General features: G+C 40.0%; 1 protein-coding gene across 2 annotated transcripts in view; it reads left to right on the forward strand.

Annotated features, from left to right (window-relative positions):
* Positions 1–20,573, forward strand: part of SRRM4 (serine/arginine repetitive matrix 4) — a 236,794-nt gene that overhangs the window by 157,856 nt on the left and 58,365 nt on the right. For both annotated transcript variants that reach the window (XM_051972894.1, XM_051972896.1), the window contains exons 2-3: positions 6,817–6,963; positions 13,879–13,965. In XM_051972894.1, the coding sequence (XP_051828854.1) occupies positions 6,817–6,963; positions 13,879–13,965 (234 nt within the window). The remainder of the gene's footprint in view (positions 1–6,816; positions 6,964–13,878; positions 13,966–20,573) is intronic.

Consider the following 20,573-nt stretch of genomic DNA (forward strand, 5'->3'; position numbering starts at 1 on the left):
ATTCCTTGTAGAATCAGCACTCCAAAGTGAAAGGGAGCTTCAAGGCTATGAATTTCAACCCCCTCATTTGACAGATGAGGAAATTGAAATGGAGAGAAATGGTTAAGAGATTTGTCTCCTAAGTCACTGAGACTAGATTTGAACACAGTTCTTCCTTTCTCTATTGACTACACTACACATTTGCATGCATGTTGCTTCCCCCACTTCAGTAGAATATAAGGTACCTGAGGGCAGGAGCAGAATTTTTTCCTTTTGTCTTTCCATGTTCCCTAATAGTGACTAAATATGTTGCTTGAATTGAAATAAAAAATTTTATTATAGCTTTTTATTGACAAAACATATGGATGGGTAATTTTTCAACAGTGACCCTTCTGTTCCAACTTTTCCCCTTCTTTCCCCGATCCCCTCCTAAATGGCAGGCAGTCCTATACCTGTTAAATATGTTAAAGTATATGTTGAATACAATATATGTATACATATTTACACAGTTATCTTGCTACACAAGAAAAATCAGATTTAGAAAGAAGGTAAAAATAACCTGAGAAGAAAAACAAAAATGCAAGCAAACAACAACAGAAAGAGTGGAAATGCCATGTTGTGGTCCACACTCACTTCCCAGAGTTCTTTTGCTGAGTGTAGCTGCTTCTGTTCATCATGGATCAATTGGAACTTTCATTGCTGAAGATAGTCACGTCCATCAGAATTGAGCCTCATATAGTTTTGTTATTGAAGTGTATAATGATCTCCTGGTTCTGCTCATTTCCCTCAGCATCAGTTCATGTAAGTCTCTCCAAGCCTCTCTGTATTCATCCTGCTGATGATTTCTTACAGAACAATAATATTCCATAACATTCATATACCACAGTTTACTCAGCCATTCTCCAATTGATGGGCATCCCTTCAAATTGAATTAAATTTAAACAAGTTTTGATTTGCCAAAAAGCTCTCCATATTTTTCACAGCTCCTCTTCAGTATGTATGTGTCAGTCAAAAAAGCAATCTTAGTGCTTGAACAGAAGCAATAAGAGCAGTAATGGAGAGGTTGGCCCAAGGGCACTCTCATCTTGGACATTGGGATGAGGGGAGTTGGTATACACACTCCCATCTTAGGTGGTTGTGGTAAACTCTTCTTCCCTGTAGCTACTACTGTCCCTGCATTTCTCTTCAGGCTCATCCCTCAGTGCTCACTCTCATAGAACACAGCCACCTAACGGGTCCTGTCTTCATAAGGTTGTTTTCTCCTCCAACAGACTTCCCCTCTCTCCCCTAAGTATGTCCAGTTCCTTTTCCTCTGGGGCATCCCTACACACAAGTTTGGACCCTGCCCTTCTCCTTGACACTCTCATGATCTCAGCACCCAATCACGGAAGAAAAGAACAACAAATTCCTCCAACTCCCAAGTTATATTTCTGACTTGCTTTGGTAGCCAAAGACAGGAGTGTGTGTTTATGGGGGGAGGGGGGAAAGGGGCTGTGATGGTTTGATATTGAAACTCATTTTCCTATGTTGGCTTTCGTCCTTAAAAAGATGGGATCACTGACAATGATGGATACTCTTTCTTGCCTTCCTTTAAATATTGGCTGGGTTTGGGCTTCTCTCCCTGTTGCCTTGGGGACCAGAAAGTTTATCAGACAGATTGATCCTGAATCCCAAAACCTGTTTTGATGAGCTGTCTTGAGGCGCCTGGGATATAAGAGCAAATGCAATTTGGATTCACCTTTTGACCGCGTGCGCGCGCGCGCATGTGTGTGTGTGTGTGTGTGTGTGTGTGTACACATACACAATACATGTATATTGAATAGGGGATAAAACTGAAAAATGTGGAGAGCTTTTTGGCAAACCAACTCGCTAGTTTTGACACACCCCCCTCTCCTTAGTAAAATACATTCATTGCTTTTGGTTTCTATCCTGACCTTGCTAAGTGACCTTGATTGGACAAGTCACTATAAGAGGGGGTTAGATAGCACGGTCGAAAGAGACCTGGACCTAGTCAGGAAAAGTCATCTTCCTGAGTTCAAATCTCTCCTCAGACATTTACTTGTGACTCTTTACCTCAGTTTCCTCATCTGTTAAATGATCTAGAGAAGAAAATGGCCAACCATTCCAATGTCTTTACCTACAAAACCCCAGATGAGGTCACAGAGTCAGACATGACTGAATGCTACTCGTTAAGGGTCTTCTTTCTTCAATAACCTACAATCCAAAGATCTTTTTATGCTATGACGTTCTGGGCTCTGGCAGCATTGACATTTTCTGGGCTGAATTGGGACCACTCACAGTTAAATAGCAGCTAATTGCAACTCTCAAAGCTAGCTCCTTTTTAGAGGACTATGAAATTGTCCCTGTCAATTAAATGAAATGGAAGTTTTTATAGAATCTCAGAGTTAGAAAGGACAGAGATTTGACCTTCTGCCTTCAGTCTTCACCCATTCTATATCAAAAAATCTCTTTTATTTGGAAGGCATGCAATAATCTCCCAATATAATTTATTAGTGGTTTTCACAGCTCTTAAATGAAGGTTTTTCTTTTTTTTAATTAAAGCTTTTTTATTTTCAAAACATATGCATGGATAATTTTTAACATTCATCCTTAACAAAATCCTGTGTTCTAAATTTTTCCCTCCCTTTCCCCCACCCCCTCCCCTCGATGGCAAGTAATCTGAGATATGTTAGACTTGTGCCATTCTCCTCTACATATTTCCACAATTATCAGGCTGCACAAGAAAAATCAGATCAAAAAGCAAGCAAACAACAAAAAGTAAAAATACTATATTGTGATCCACATTCAGTCCCCACAGCCTCTCTCTAGGTGCAGATGGCTCTCTCCATCACAAGATCATTGGAAATGGCCTGAAGAATGAAGGTTTTTCTGATACTAAGTTCAATTCCATTTTAATAACAAAACTTCCTTGTCCCTGATATAACGCAAGCAAGAAAGTACTGTGAAAAGAAAACTGGGGTTGGACTCAGAAAACCTAGCTTCAGATCTAGTCTCTGATTTGTTGTCACTTGTATGACCTTTGACCAGTCACTCCTATTAGATTGTAAGCTCCATGACTATAGGGGCTGTATTTTGCTTCTTTTGTATCGATAGAACATAATACAGTACCTGGCACATAGTAGGTACTTAGTAAATGTTTATTGAATTTAATTGAATTGAAATTTATTTCTCTGAGTTTCAAAGTCCTCCTTTATGAAAGTAGAGGAGTGGACCTTGTACCCTCTCAAGCTCTCTTCCACATGTAAATGTGATTTTATATTTCTGCAGTACATGGATAGTTCCAGCAGATCACTGAGGAACAAGTTCCTCGGTGGGATTTTAGACACTGTGAGATACCACTTAAAATCATGCTCTTGTCCCATCCTTGAAAGAGATGGAAATTAACTTGTAGCTATTCTCCATAGATTATCACTAGATGGCAAGAAACTGGAAACTGAATGGCTGGCCATCAGTTGGAAAATGGCTGAATAAGTTATGGTATATGAATGTTATGGAATATTATTGTTCTATAAGAAACGACCAGCAGGATGATTTCAGAAAGGCCTGGAGAGACTTGCATGAACTGATGCTGAGAGAAATAAGCAGAACCAGGAGATCATTGTACAGAATAACAAGATTATATGATGATAAATTCTATTTATCATAGTGGCTCTTGTCAACAATGAGATAATTCAGGCCAGTTCCAATGGTCTTGTGATGAAGAGAGCCATCAACACCCAGAGAGAGGGCGTGGGAACTGAGTGTGGATCACAACATAATATTCTCACTTGTTTGGTTGTTGTTTGCTTGAATTTTATTTTCTTTCTGATTTTTTTTCATTTTTTTGATCTCATTTTTCTTGTGCAGCAAGATGATTGTATATGTGTGTGTGTGTGTGTGTGTGTGTATGCCTATATTGGATTTACATATATATTTACCATGTTTAACATATATTGGATTATTTGTCATCTAGGGGAGGGAGTGAGGAGAAGGGAAGGAAAATTGGAACGCAAAGTCTTGCAAGAGTCAATGTTGAAAAATTATCCTTACATATGTTTTGAAAACAAAAAGCTTCAATAAAATAATTTTTTTAAAGATTATCACTAAACTTTGTTCCAAAATCTGTGTTGGGCACTGTGAGAGATTAAAATCAATTTAACACACATTTAGGTGCCAGTAACATTCATGGTACTCTGCTATCTTCTGGAGATACAAAGACTTTGGTAAAATCATTTTTGATTTTGGCAAATCATTTGCCACCTCTCAGAAAGCTTACACTTTAATGGGAAGATACAAAGTGTATACATATTATATATAATCATATACAAAATTCTGCAATATGATTTCAAGAAGAAGGTAGTGTTAACAATAATGGTGTCCTTATTCTCTCTGTTTTTCCCTGCTGCCACATAGTTCCTGAGATGCCCTTCTTTTTCTTGCTCACCTAAAAAACCAGTATCTTCTTTTTCACCAATCCATAGCTATAACTAGGGCTGTTTCTGCTGTGGTTTCTCCAAGAGAAAGTGCTTACAAGGTTCACTTGTCATAGAGAAACCATGAGCCTACTTTGTTCCACAGGATAAAGGCCCTTATGAAGACCTTTTTCCAATTAGAGACAGATCTGGGGTCTGCTTTAGAATTGGAGGGATTATCATGGTGGCTGCTGTGCAAAGTGGTCTTGAATAGAGTCACAGGCTCACAACCTATTTCAGATCCTGCCTCTTCTATTTATTTGCTGTGGGATAGTGGTGGACCTACCTCCTCTTCCTGTATGGGCTTTACTCTATTCCTCTGTAAAACGGGGGAGAGGGCTGGACTAGCTGGTCTCTAGAATCGTTTTCAACTCTAAATCTATGGTCCTATAGAATAGGAACTGTGTAATCTCAGTGAAGATAATGAAATTCTCTGGGTCTCAGTTTCCTCATCTGTAAAATGAAAGGGATGAACAAGATAAACCTGCCAATCCTTCTGGCATTGCTCACAATTAATCTATCACTTGTCAGAAATAATGAAGGGGCAGTTTCAGAGAAACATGCAAATAATTATATACCCTCTGATGCAGAATGAAGAGAGCAGAATCAGAAGAACAATTTCTCGCATGACGATGATCTTCCAAAGACAAACAACTTTGATAGGCTCAAAACCTTGATCAATGCAGTGATTGATCACAGTTCCAGACAATTCATGACAAAACTTGCTACCTACCTCCTACCAGAAATGGCTGAGAAGATGCAGATTAAGATATATAGATATAGATATACATTTTCTTCAGTTATGTCCCACTCTTCATGATCCCATTGGGGGTTTTCTTGGCAAAGATACTGGAGTGCTTTCCATTTCCTTCTCCAGCTCATTTTACAGATGACTAAACTGAAGCAAACACAATGAAATTATTTATCCAGAGTCACACAGCTAAAAAATATCTAAGGCTGGATTTGAACTCAGGAATATGGGTCTTCCTTACTCCAGATTTAGCATACCACCCATTGGGCCACTTAGATGCTATGGGTGTGTATACATATATACATACATATATACACATATAAATGTGTACGTATGTGTGTATATATATATTATTGAAAAAGGAATATAACTATGATATACCTATATCATACATACACCCCACTGAAATACATAAACATATATGTATATAAACATGTGTATATATATATAAACATACATATATATGTGATGATATGTGTGATACACATGTGTAGGTGTAAAAAAGAAACATCTATGTGTACACATATGTCTGTATATGTTTTTAATATATATTGGACAAGGATAATACAGGGATTTCATTTGATCGATGATATTTGTTGGAAGTACTTTCCTTTTCTTTTTCAATGGGAAGAGGTAAAGAGAGAGAAAAGGCAGTTTTTAGATAATTGAAAAAATAAAATTTAATTAAAAACATTTATGCAGCACTTTATGGTTCCGTAGGGTCTTATACCTATTCCATCATTTGCATGGCTCTTAGCACAATGCCTCACATAGAGCAGGCTCTTAAGAAATGCTTGATTCTCATGGAGCTAGAAGGGACCGTGGAGATCATGGGCTTATGGGATCCTACATCTAGAGTTGGAAGGGACAGAGAAATAATCTTCTCCAAGGGGAAGAAGGAGGAAGAAGAGGAAAGAAAGAAAAGGAAGAGAAGGACAAGGAGGAAGAAGAGGAGAAGGAGGAGAAGGAGAAGAAGGAGGAAAAGGAAGAAAAGGAAGGGAGGAAGAAAAAAATTGAGCCTTCCGTTTCCTGGTCTAATGCTTTCCAAATAACAACATAAAGAGTTCTGAATTGCAGTCATAGGTGTTGGGTTCAAATCTTAGCTTTTCTATTTACTAGCTATGTGAGCCCTTCTGCAGCCTCAATATTCCTCATCTATACGGTGAGGAGGCCATACTGGGTGGCCTTTGAAATCTCTTCAGATAGAAATCTTTGATTCCATGAATACCTACTGTATGTGTTCTCCACTTAGCTGGACTTCTGTTACCCTATCTGTAAAAATGGAAGCATTGGGTCAGATGAAGTCTTAAGACTTTTTTCAGCTTTCTCCCCATTGTACTAATGCTTTGTCTCTGGACACTGGGGATCCCTGGTGGAACATCATGAGACCACGGCCATTATTCTGTTTACTGAGACTGAGACTATTTGGTTTCCAGTCACCTCCAAGGCCTTCCATGGGAATGCCAAGCCCGGGACAAAATGCAATAATGCTAAATAAAAGTCAACTATTGTGGTTGTTATTCCTTTATGGAACCCTCATCTTTCACTAAGCACTCCAGCTGGTGCATGCAGACGCCTTTGTCTCTCTATAATGACTTTGTCTTTTCCCTCTAGCACTGAAACTCAGAGCTGTATGACATACGCAGCTGAGGAGGGACCCCAAAAAAAGCCGAGACAGCACGCAACGCCGGAGGCCTCCATCGTTAATGGCTGGGAGCAGGGAAAGGCTGGCCAGGAGCTCACACCCACCAGGACGCACAGGTGAGTCACTACCCTTACCCATCCCCCCCCCTGAGCCATCACTAGGGTGGGATAACCGGAGCTTTTCCACAGGACACCAACCTTTCATGGGGATGATACCACTGACTGTTGTGACAAAAGCACTTAATTTGAAGCCAGAGGAGCTGGCTTCCCATAATGGCCCTTGCCACATTCTGACAATCTGGACCAGTTTCCTCGTTCATCCAGCCTGGAGGGCTGGATTTGGAAGGAGATGACTGAGTGCTAATGCCAGCTTTGCCACTTGCTACCTGTGGGACCTCAGGCAAAGCTTGTGCCCACTCCGGTCTCATTTCCCTTCTCCGTAAACAAAGAATGGTTGGATGGAAAGGTCCCCTTCCAGATTCCGTAAATGTACAGTGGAAAGCACCATTTTCCCAAGGACAGCTTTTAACTGTAGCTTTAAATTCTTGTACACACCCTGCCTTCTGCTAGGCTCTCTGTCAAGCAGTTAATGATCTGTAAACATTGAGATTTCCTAAGGGAGGGACCAAAGGAACTCAGCATTCTCCCTATGTAAAGGAGGAGAATCCTTTCATGGAGGGGAATAAATCTCGCCTCTAATGTATGTGTTTTGAAATTACAGTTTTCCCAGGAGAAACTTGCCTTCTCCCTATCACCGATGTTTGCCAGGGGGGCTCCGTCAATGATCCAGGCCAAGAATATCACCCTGGCCTCCCAACCTAGAGCTCTGCTCGATCTCCCAGGGGAAGGGTGTCCTAGAACTGTCCTGACTGCAGGGAAACCAGACCCTCTATTTGCTTAAGTCTGATTTCCCCAGGACACCAGGGTTAGAATTCTCTGTCAAACCCTGTCTAATCACATTACCCAAAGTTCTGACATCATGCTGAGAGGCCAACTGGGAGGCAAAGGCAGGCGATGCCCTTGAATCGGGCGATCCGGCTCCAACCCCCCAGTGCCTCTTAGGAAGGAGACAGGGAAAAGAAAGGACAGAGAAAGACCAGGTGGCTGGGTTTGGCTTTGCTCTTTCCCCTACGATTCCATGACAGAGCCCCTCATCCATCGAGGTGGCCCTAACTCACCCAGAATTGGGAGATTTAGAATGAGATGGGACCATTGAGGTCATCAAATACGACTCCTTAAGCTCAGAGAGATTAAATGATTATCCCAAGTCACCCAGCTTGCTAGGGATTGAACTGGCGTTGAACCCAACTCAGGACATCATGGCTTTGGAGCTAGAAGAGACTTCATTGGCTATCTACTCATTTGTACATAAGAGGAAACTGAGAGTTACAGAGGCAAAAGAGGGATTTGTTCTCAGGTTCTCCGAGAGGCTGAGCTCTTTGCACTGAGCCACTCTACCTCCCAGTAAGACTGGATAAAGTCCTCTTGCAGTGGGGAAAGTAACCAAGTTTTGTGAGCTAACTCAGAGGCCCCCCGAGCTCAGCCTGGTCTCCCCTCGGCGAGCAGCAGTGTCTTGGGTCGGCTTTATGAGAGCGGCTACAAGAGCAGAGGAGGTTCGCTCCGCACTGTCATATCTGCAGCCCGCTCACCTGCCAGGCCCAACATCCCCGTGGCGGGGCTTTAATTAGACTTTGATTACAATCGGCCAGAAACAATTAAATCCTATCAGTCCGTGAGAGCCGAGGTCTAGCTTCAAAGGCAGAAGAAGTTATCTTCAACAGGCAGAAAGGGGATTTCTGCTCAAGGCGGCCTGGCACGGAGAGGGGAGGGCAGGGGGGAAGAGGGGACTCTGGGAGCCTTTGGTGATTATCCTGGGAGCAAGGGGGAGGGGAGCATGCCGCTAAAGGCCTGGCTTTGAGGAGGAATGCACAGAATCATTGAACATTAGAGGAAGGACCCCGAGAATGTACAGAGTCAGAGTAGAGAGGGGCTGAGAACAAGGGATGGCAGGGCTGGGGAGAACTCTGAGAACAGGGCATGTCAGAGCTAGAGGAACCATAGAACAGGGGATGGCCAGGCTGAGAAAGGTCTTAGAACAGGGCATGTCAGAGTTGGGAGGGAGCTTAGAACATGAAGTCTCTAAGCTGGGAGGGGCCTTAGAACAGGGGATGTCAAGCTGGGCAAGACCTTAGAACAAAGGATATCAAACTGGGAGGGCCTTAGAACATTGAATTTCAGCTCTAGAAAAATACTATAGAGGTCATCTATTCCATCCCTCATTTTCAAGATGAGAATCTCATCTCATGAGATAAGGAGAGTCATTTGCCCCAAGTTACCCAGCCAATGACTGCAGATCTAGGATTTAAATCTAGCTCACCTAGGTTAAATCTTCAGTTTAATATCTATCTCAGCACTTAGCTGAGATTCTCTCATCCAGTATGTAGATCACCTGGATTTAGGGTTAGGCACTATGCACTTATCCGTTATCCAGCTCTTTCTTCCTCTCTTCCTTCAGCACAGTTCTTGGCACATAGGAGGCTTTTCATATATACTAGTACCCAGCTACCATATGATAGCTCCCATATGGGGTAACTCGCAGCCATGAAATTATGATTTATTAGCAGTAAATGTTTGGTTTGCATATCTTTTTGGTATATATATATATATATAGTCACGTAAAAATGGTGTCACAAGTGGACAAAATTTAGGAAATCCTGTACTAGTTGACTGATCAGCCACTGGGGGCACCATAGTGCAAAGATTTCAAATCAGAAAAACTCATTTCCCTGAGTTCAAATCTAACCTCAGACATTTATTAGTTATGTTATCCTGGACAAGTCACTTTACCCTGTTTGCCTCAATTTGTCCATCTATAAAATGAGCTGGAGAAGGAAATGGCCAACCACTCCAGTTATATTTGCCAAGAAAACCCCAAATGGGGTCACAAAAACTAACTTTAAACAACTGAACAACAATGAGGAGACTAATGATCTTGACTCTCCTGTTAAGTCTCCTCCTTGTCTATTGATCTGACTCTTAGACTGTGTTATAACATGAGAAAGAAGAGACTGAGATTCAAATCAGTCCTTTGGTTATCTCTATTAATCATTTCCTATTACTTTGCATTTATTTTGTGAATACTTAGAAGCATGTACAATGTTTCCTTAGCTAGAAGGTAGGATCTGTTGAATGGCTAACTTTGTAGCTTGCATCCAGCATAGTACATAGCAGGTGATTAAGAAATGCTTGTTGATTGATTGCCCAATCCTAAAACATCTTGCATCCAGCATAGTACATAGTAGGTGATTAAGAAATGCTTGTTAATTGATTGCCCAATCCTAAAACATCTATGTCTAGGCATCCAAGTTTCCTTTAAATAACCAAAACAGAATTGCTGTCCATAAAATTAGTGAAGTTATTTTGAACTATAATAATATCTTCCAATACTTCTCTAAAGTTCTTCGACAAGTGCAGCTAGGTGGTACAATGGATAGATAACCAAGCCTGGGATCAGGAAGACCTGAGTTCAAATTCAGCCTCAGATACTTACTAGCTATGTGATCCTCAAATCACTTTATGATTTAAAAGCCACTTAAATTTTGTTTGCTTCAGTTTCCTTATCTGTCGAAATGGGGGTGAAGATAAAAGCACTTATCTTCTAAGGTTGTTGTGAGGATCAGTTGAGATAATAATTACAAAGTGCTTAGCCCAGGGCCTGCCACAAGCTAAGCATTATGAACTATTATTATTACAAGACTAGCCCACTTCAAATATGTCCTTTGTATATATTTATACTAGATGATAGATCTAGAGCTCATAGGACTCTCAGAGGCTATCATGTCTACCCATTTCATTTTACAAATTGATCAACTGAGACCCAGAAATTTTCAAAGGTGACAGAATTAGTACATGGAAGAACCAGGATATGAACTTAGATCCATCAGTGGTCCTTTCATACAACACACACCAATCATCATCAGAAATATGCTCTAGTTTTCTATGAAAGATATAGATATTTTATCTATTTTCATGTCCTCTCCAATACAAATGGGATCCCATGACTTTGAGATCTCAGCAGTGCAGATTACAAGCCAGCTAACATCTTTGCCTGTCTAACCCAGGAGACTTTCCACATCTTCCAGCTAACTTGACACAACATGTCTATCCAATATGGTAGACGCCTTCTCTGATTTCTCCCAACATTGCAAAGATAGCCATGGAGAATTCTGATTATCCATCTATCATCCCTCATCTTCTACGTCTCCTCTTCCCTCCTCCAATTCATTTTGTCCAATTCTTTTTTCAAGTTCATAGTAATCCATTGTATCTTACCCCCGCCCACCACGATCTCTCCATTGTGTTAGGAAGACCTGGCTTTCCATTTCTGGCTCTATTTAGTTCTTTGTAGGTAGTGATGTTGCAGGATTCGCCGTCACACAACAACAATGGTAAAATCTTAATGTTGAAATTCTCTGACTTGGCTTTCATGGAAACCTTGGGGTCCATAATAGAGCTTTGCAACTACCTGAAAGTAATCCAGACTGCCCTCTTTATATTCAACTCAGGTAATGTAATAGATAGAATGCTAGCCTTTAAGCTAGAAAGGCCAGCTCTCCACTTCAACACACAGTAGGTGCTTAATAACATTTGAGGTCAGCTCTCCATTTCAATTCACATTAAGTGCTTAATAACAGTTGAGGTCAGTTCTCCATTTCAATACACAGTAAGTGCTTAATAGCATTTGAGGTCAGCTCTCTATTTCAATACACTTACTAATGTTTGAGATCAGTTCTCTACTTCAACACACAGTAGGCACTTAATAATGTTTAACAAATAGACTCTTTTTACCACATTTATTTTTTCTGTTCCTACTGGCCAGACTTTTCAGGGTCATCTTGGTCTTCCTCTCCTTAGGTAAATTAGCAAGGTTAGGCCACATTTGCATCTGCTGAATGCCAAGTGACTCCTCATCCCAAATCATCCCTTTTTCCTCCTGAAATGGTATATTTAACGGCCCTCAATCCAGTCCCATTATCCAGGAGATAACTTGAGTTCATTTACCTACCTCCTGTGCATTTTAATTTAATTGACTTAGAACCTGCTTTGCATGGGGAAAAATGCTCAGTCCTGAGGATGGAGCGTTTTAAGGCAGGGGGAGAGAAGTATCGGTGACAGCTCTCATTCCATTACGCCTTGGTAAATATGCTTTTAACAATCAGCTGTTATTTAACACGTATTATATCCTTATTAAGTAGCGATCAGAACAGTAGAGGCAGTCGTGACTCCTCGGGGCCTAAATGCCAATTAATTATTTAAAAAGTTATTTATTTACCAAGGTGAACCATTTGAACGAGCAATAATAAATCTATTACCGAGCCGTTAACCTCCATAAATATGTTGAATATAATCAATTGCCACTTGGGTAACATACCACCCGTCTCATTAGATCTACATTAACTTCTTATTTAAGATACTTAATTTGAAGTGTGACCAAATTAGGCACGGAATGTTAATTAAGCACTGGCCTTGCCTGTTGAATGGACAGGGGATCAAGATCCCTCGGGACTGTGATAGTCCTTAGGAATCTGATGGTGGGATCAATAAGATCAGGGTTGCAGCTAGCCATGTTTGCATCCTGGGCATGAGATATACCTCAAATGTTGGGGGATAGAACGGGGAAAGTGGTCAAGAGTTTTAATGGACAATAGCCAGAGAGCCATGGACGTTGTAAGATCAATGTTAGGGCAGCCAGGCTAGAGGAAAAATCATCTGGGATATAATCCCAAGGGAAGAAACACAGCAGACAGCTGGGAGTGTCCTGACAAATTACTAGAACCAGTGAGAAGCTAGGAGAGGCAGTTAAGGGGACTGGAGTCAGGGCCAAGGTTCGCATCGGCCACCCTATGGGACCTGTTTCTCTCCTCAGCATCCGGGTTCATTTAAGCTCTATCAAGAAGGAACTGATCGGTATGGCAGATAGAGTTTCTTCACCTGGAGTTCCTAATCTGAATGAAATCACAGATCTGGTAATATAATAATAATATTTTAAAATTCAACCCAAAAGCATTTACTAAACTGTCCCTAAGTGTCAGACTCTGTGCTTGGAATTGAGGATGCAAAGAAAAAAATGAGATAATCCCTATTCACAACATACTTACATTTTAATGGAGGAGACAAGTTCTTATAAAAATATGTACTACATAAATATCAAGTAACTAGATATAAGGTAGTTTGTAGGTAGCACAACAAATAGAGTGCTAGAACCAGAGTCAGGAAGACCTGAATTCAAATTCAGCTTCAGATGCTACCTAGACATGTGAGGCACTGTTTGCCTCAGTTTCCTTATCTGTAAAATAAACTGGAGGAGGAAATGGAACACCACTCCAGTATCTCTGCCAAGAAAATCCCACATGGGGTCATGAAGAGTTGGACATGACTGAAAAACAATTAAACTATAAAATGTAAGAGAGGGCACTAACAGTTACTTCATGCTGAATGTGGTGCTTGAATTGGGTGTTAACTGATGGGTTAACCTTTAATTTATTAAGCACCTAAAATGTGCCAAGCACTAGGCTAAGTATTAAAGGAAAAGAAATGCCCTATGAGAGAGAATCTAAGGAAAGAGTGCATTCTAAGCATATGTGATGACCAAAACAAAGGCATAGTGCAGTGTGCCAGGAAGGGAGAGAAGGCCAAATAAATAATTAAAATCAGAAGCAGGATCCTATCATGGGTAATAGGGTCAGAAGGACATGGGTTCAAAACCCGACACATTCTGACTGGGTGATTCTTAGAAATTCAATTAACCCCTCAGTGCCCCCAGACAATTCTTAGTCAGACGATATAATTTGCAAAGGAGTTGCCAGTCTTCTCAAGCTCAATTCAAAACTAAATAGCAAATTTCTTTAATTTTTAAAAAATTATTTCTAAACTGCCAACATACTGCCAATACCCGCTCTACTCTGGTGCGATACCCTGACTGCCCCACCTCAATTACAGCTCCTTCAACTCTCCTCTTTTATATCTCTCCAGTGCATTCCGGGACAAGGACTTGACGCCACCGCCTTCCTCCAGGGGCAAGAAGAAAAAGAAGAAATCGGCTCGGAAGAAGCGAAGGAGGTGAGGTCTTCCTAGTTTGGAGGAAGAACAAAGGGAGGATCAAGCAGGGAACACATCTTAGTTCCCTTGTCTGGCCCTCAACTGGAACAAGCATGAGTTGAGGTCAAGTAGGAGAAAAAGATCTGGGAGCCAGAATTTGAAAAGTGACTGGGAGCTTGCTGAGTGATCAATGGGCAAATCTTTTCATCCCTCTCTGAACCTCAGGTTTTTTTTTCATCTGTAAGATGAGAAAAGCCTCCTATATACAATGGGAACTTAATAAGTGTTTCAATTTAACTCTATTGAGATGTTCAAGCTGGATTGTAGCATTAGAGGGTGTTGACCAAGGGGAGTTTTGGTCAATAGAATCCCCTGAGTACTTGTTTAAATGATAACACGTGTTTCTTGGGACAGAACCAACCAGGGCTCATGTTCAGCCCCTTGGGATGTCTCAGGTCCATGATCTAAAGTTGGAAAGGGCCTCTAGCCATCTAGCCCAATGGCGTTAAACTCAAAAGGAAAGGACATAAGTCATATCTGAAGATCCCTGATACTGCCTATTAACTCTGTTATTGTTGTTTAGTCATTTCAACCATGTCCAACTCTTTGGGACCCCATTTGGGGTTTTCTTGGCAGAGATGCTGTAGTGGTTTCCATTTCCTTCTCCAGCTCATTTCACAGATGAGAAAACTGAGGCAGAATAGAGTGATTTGACCAGGGTCACATAGCTAGTAATTATCTGAAGCTGAATTTAAATTCAGATCTTCCTGACTCCAGTTCTGATGCTATATACAATGTACTATTTAGCTTCCCTTTGCATATTGAATTAGAAAACCATAAATGACCATTATTATCTTTTTTTATTCTGTTAAATATTTCCCAATTATATTTTAATCTGGTGTTAGCAAAATGGGGGAGTATTGCTATGGGAGGATACCGACCACCTTATCTTACAAATGAATAAACTGAGGCACTGGAGAAAGAAAGAGATGTACCTAATATCTTGCACAGGTAGCAATGGCAGAATCAGGGGCTAATCCCAGTCTTCCGACTTCAAATACAACATTCTTTCCATGCATCCAGTTGTCCCCCTAACCTACAAGATCCTAACATCATGATTGGTCCATAATAGGTACTTACTAAATGTTTTTTAATTGATTACTGGAGCTAGAACTTAAAGGAGCCTTGGAGAACATTTTGTTCATTTCAGGGATAATCAACTGAGTCCTGGGGAGGTAAAGTGATATATCCAAGGACATTTAGGTAGGATTTAATCTCAGGCCATATAAATCCAAGTACAATATTCTTTCCACTACACGAGGCTCATCCAAAGTCTTCATCAATGCAACTCCCAAATCATATTTCATGTAATCATAGCATCATCAAGCTAGAATTAGGAGGGATCCTTAAATCTGATTAGTCCAATCCTTTCTTTGAATAGATGAGGCTAAATCATGGAGGCAAAGTGGTTTTTCTAAAGGCACAAAGGTAGTCAATGAGGTAGGATTTGAACTCAGATCCTGACTCTGGGTTTTTGTGCCACAAAATTTTAATGGTCTTTCCTAGCTTTGCCATTTCAAGATGAAGTAGCGTTCCCATCGGAGGTTATTAAGGGAACTTGAGGATGGATTCAGTGTGTTTGTCATTGTTGAGGGAAGGCATTCAATTTAACCTACAAACCTTCATTTAGTTTCTATTATGTGGATAGAAGTTCCCAAGAATACAATGAAGAATGGGTGACACAGTCCCAGTTTACAAGGAGCTCACAGTCCACTGGAATTTGAGATAGGGTTTTAAAAAAGATGGGCTGGACCCAGGTGCTGGAGGACTTCAAGAATATTCAGGAAAGCCTCCATCTTGATACTCTATTCAGGAGAAAGCATGGGGCTTTCATCATTCAATCAACCCTGAAAGGATTATAAATGTGAGACAATAAAACATCAGTAAGTTTTTATTAAAGAACATACTACACATTGTGCTCTATTCTAAGGATGGGAAGTAGACAGATAAAAGTGAAAAAAATTCTGATGGTCAAAGAGCTTACAACCTAATAGAAAGTACTTCTAAGCAGTTGATCAATCAAACATGGCCAAGGTTTGGGCTAGGGTTTGGGGAAGTTCTCTTGGCTTCCTTCAAGTTTCAACTCCTACAAGAAAAATTTCAAATCCTTCTTACTCTAAAGTCTTTCTTCTGGGATTGCCCCCAATTTATCAGAGACACTGAGAGAGATAGAGACAGACAAGAGATACAGACACAGAGAATCAGAGATAAGAAAGAGAGAAAAACAGATATTGATAAAGAGTAAATTAGTAAATAAGCAGTAATAATATAAGTATTAGCAAACATATAGATATCTATAGAAAGAGCAACAGTGGTAAGTATCTAGATAGTAGATGGTAAAAATACAAAGAGAAACAAATACATTTATAGATAACTATAGTAAATTAGTAAGTAGATAAATATGGCTCTAGATAGATAGCTATAGAAGATTAATAAATAGATATTAATATGTAAATATCACATATAATTGTCCATAATATAGATAGCTATAGATAGCTATAATAGACAATATGTAGTATAGAACATAGTAGATGGTAAATATATATAAATAAATATATCTGCAGCTAATTATAATAAATTAGTAAATATACTAGAGTAAATTAGTAAAATAGATAAGTAAATAAATATTTATCTAGATAGATAGCTATAGTAGATTAATAAATAGATATTAATATGTAAATATCATATATAATTGTCCATAATATAGATAGGTATAATAGACAATATGTAGTATAGTACATAGTAGATGGTAAATATATATAAATAAATATATCTGTAGCTAATTATAGTAAATTAGTAAATATACTAGGAGTAAATTAGTAAAATAGATAAGTAAATAAATATTTACCTAGATAGATAGCTATAGTAGATTAATAAATAGATATTAGTATATAGATATAATCTATAATTGTCCATAATATAGATATCTATATTTAGCTATAGTAAATAGTATGTGGTAGGTACAGTATATGGTAGATGGTAAATATACATAGACAAACAAATATATCTATAGATAACTATAGTAAATTAGCAAATAGATAAGTAAATAAATATGTATCTAGATAGCAATAGTAGATTAATGGATATGTCTATAGATCTTGTTATAAATCAGTCTATAGATCATCTAGAGATCTTGTTTGTCCATAATTATTTCCATGTTGTCTCTCCCATTAGACTACAAGGGCAGGAATTTTGTTTGTTTGTTTGTTTGTTTGTTTTGCCTTTCTTGTATCCATATAAAGCTGTTAGCACAGGGCCTGACACATAGAAGCTTATTAAATGCTCCTTGACTGAACAGATACAGATAGACATGAACAGTTTCTATCCTCAAGGAACATTCGATCTTTCGGTTAAGGACCTTTATTTCAAAGTCAGGCTCTTGCTAATGAAATAGTTATGCAAAGAATGAAAGGGGGCAGCTAGGTGGCAGAGTGGACAGAACATTAGCCCACGAGTCGGGAGTTCAAAGCTGACCTCAGACATTTGACATTTTCTAGCTGTATGTTCTGGGCAAGTCATTTAAACCCAATTGCCTCCCCCATCACCCCCAAAAAAGAGAACCAAGAGAAAAAGAAAAGGAAATGAAAGAAAACTCCTTACATTATAGGCAAGAGTATCATATCCGGAGCAGAGTTGTATAAAGAGTTAGGGGGACATGGTTCCAAAACCAGAGACCTTAAAAGCTGAGGCAAAGATGTCCTGTGATCATTCAAGCTCAACTATAATTTTGAAACAAAAATGGCTCAATTCCAATAGACTTGTGATGGAGAGAGCCATCTGCAACCAGAAAGAGGATCATGGGGACAAATGTGGATCACAATAGAGTATTTTTACCTTTTTGTTGTTGTTTGTTTGCTTTTTTTCTCGTTTTTTTTTTCCTTTTTGATCTGATTTTTCTTGTGCAGCATAAGTGTGGAAATATGTATGGAAGAATTGCACATGTCTAACATAGATTCGATTACTTGCTGTCTAGGGGAGGGAGTAGGGGAAGGAAGAGAGAAAAATCTGGAACGCAAGGTTTAGCAAGGATGAATGTTGAAGACCATATTTGCATGGATTTTGAAAATAAAAAGCTATTATTTAAGGAAGAAAAAAAAAAAAAAAAAAAGATGGCTTGGCTCCCAAAACAAGGGTGCCAAGGGCAGTGAGCACAAAAGCCTGAAGGTGGCAGCAGAGAGCAACCCCAGACCATGCTCCCTGCTCCACCTTCCCATGGTTTTTCCATTGGAAGTGCACTTTCCTGACAATCTGGTACATGAGCCTTTTTCTGCCAGATGATCCAAGACTCCCATTACCTTACATCCAATGAGCAGATAGACTCGGGAGTCTTTCCATAATTCAAAGCAGCAGGAGATAGGAGGTCTATGCACAGGTCCAATGCCGACAATGGAGTTCTGTAATCAAAGAGGAGACTAACTAATAGATAAGGTCATCTCCCACCTCCGTGCCTTTGTATAGAGAGTGTTTCATGCCTGGAAAGCATTTCTCCTTATCTTTATCTCCTAAAATTCATTTTGTGTGCATGTATTTGTGCATTATTTTCTTTTTTAATACTCCCTTTTTTAATCCCCTTTTTAAATAGGGGGTTAGGTGGTACAAGGGAAAGAATACTGGGCTTCCAATTAGGAAAGCTCCTTTTCCTGAGTTCAGATCCAGCTTTGTTATCGGTGTGACCTTGAGCAAGTCACTTCACTCTGCCTCAGTTTCTTCATCTGTAAAATGACCTGGCGAAGGGGATGGCAAGCCACTCCGGTATTTCTGCCAAGAAAACCCCGACATGGGGTCAAAAAGAGCCGGATGTGACTGACTGATGATTCTATTTCTCACAGTGCATTCCATAGGAAGTCAGAAATACGAGGTTTACATCCCACCATGGATATTTACTAGCTGTGTTATTTCTCAGGGCCTTAGTTTACTCACCTGTAAAATGTGAACACTGAACTAGATGATCTCTATGATCCCTTCTGATCCATGATCCAATGATCTACAATCCCATTTTCCTAACTTTGAATTTCAAGATGATGTCTTCCTCTAAATCACTGTCAGGAGAACCCTGAGGAGACCAAGGGAAGGGAGGGAGGGGTGCTGAAAAAAAAAGGCACACAAGAATTGAATAAACTTTTAGTGATAGAAGGGACTTTAGACATCATATCTCAATGTACAGCTAAAGAAACTGAGGCCCAGAAAAAATGAGATTATTTGTCCCAGATGATGAATGACAGAATAACAATTGAAATCCCAGTCTTCTGACTTCAAGAGCAGTGTTCTTTGCAGTTCCCTGGGTATTAAGCTGATTTCCAGGCCCAGAAACTTGTTGAGATGCCAACTTCTAAACAATTTTTAGAAAGAGTTTAATCACCTGGAAAAAAAAAAGTTCATTGAAACCAACACCTGGGCTATTGGAGGGACCTGTTATTGCCAGAAAGATCCCAGCATGTTAGAGTAAATACAAAGAACAATCTTCATCATTTTGCCTTTGGTCGGGTCTGTGCAATAAATGTAATTTACATTTTTAGAAGCTGGACTATAAAATAGATTGCCAGAACATATAAATCAGAGGAGGTGTCTTTCTTCCGCTGCATACACACCTCTAATTCAGGGCCACTCGGAAGAGAACCTGGCGACTGATTAGGAGGATACTTCAGTATGGCCAAAAAAGGGACCCGAGTTGGGACAGAGTGGTGACTGAAAGCTTTCTGAGGGCAAGAAATGTTTCACTTTTGTCTTTTTTATCTCTGGCATAAGCACAAACTGTTTACCGAATGATGATTAATTAAATTGGGAAGGACCCCGGACTATAGACTGGGAATTCTATAGGGCTGTCCTCAGGAGGTCTCTTAAAGAGTAGCCAGGATCCTTGGACCATGGTTACCAGGTCCTGCGGCTCAGTGAGATTAATGAGTTCTGTAGTGGCGAGCTGTGTAGCAGTGAAGGGTCTTGAGCCATAACCCATGAATATATTATGGGAATATGAGACCTGGAGGAACTGTTTTGTCTCCTTTTTGTCTCCCTTTCCTAAGCACTTAGATGGTGTCTAGCATATATAGCATATAATATGTATTTGTTGGACTTGTGCAGGAAGGGAAGCTTTGCCAGACAAGTCTGCTCAGGGTTGGGCTGAGGAGAGAAAGAAGGAGGAGAAGCAAGTGGGCTGATGGTCACTTTCAGGCCTGTTGGGAAGATATCAACTATTGACTATATTGTGGACATGAGGGCATAGACTGATGTGATTAGTACTAGAACAAGTACCTCACGTTGGATAGAATCATCTCTAAAGTCCCATTTCCAACCCAGCAACCCACTACTCCAGCTCTGATATTCCCTGTTCTAAGGCCCCTTGCAGGTCCCAGGTAGTATCAACCCTATCCCTCTATTCTCCTGACCTGGAGGCAAGACCCCTAGGAGCCTGATCTGCCCTTGCGTTTAAATAGATTGTCTAGAGGCAGGCAAAAAAGGAGAGAGTTAGAAATGTGAGCTTGATTATAAGCAGTGTGGAGAAACCGAGCCCCTTTAGGACCACATTAAGTTAAGGAGCAATCATTAGAATGCTCACAAGACTTGGCAGAAAA

The sequence above is a fragment of the Antechinus flavipes genome, chromosome 1, assembly GCF_016432865.1.
Source record: "Antechinus flavipes isolate AdamAnt ecotype Samford, QLD, Australia chromosome 1, AdamAnt_v2, whole genome shotgun sequence".
Lineage (NCBI taxonomy): Eukaryota > Metazoa > Chordata > Mammalia > Dasyuromorphia > Dasyuridae > Antechinus > Antechinus flavipes.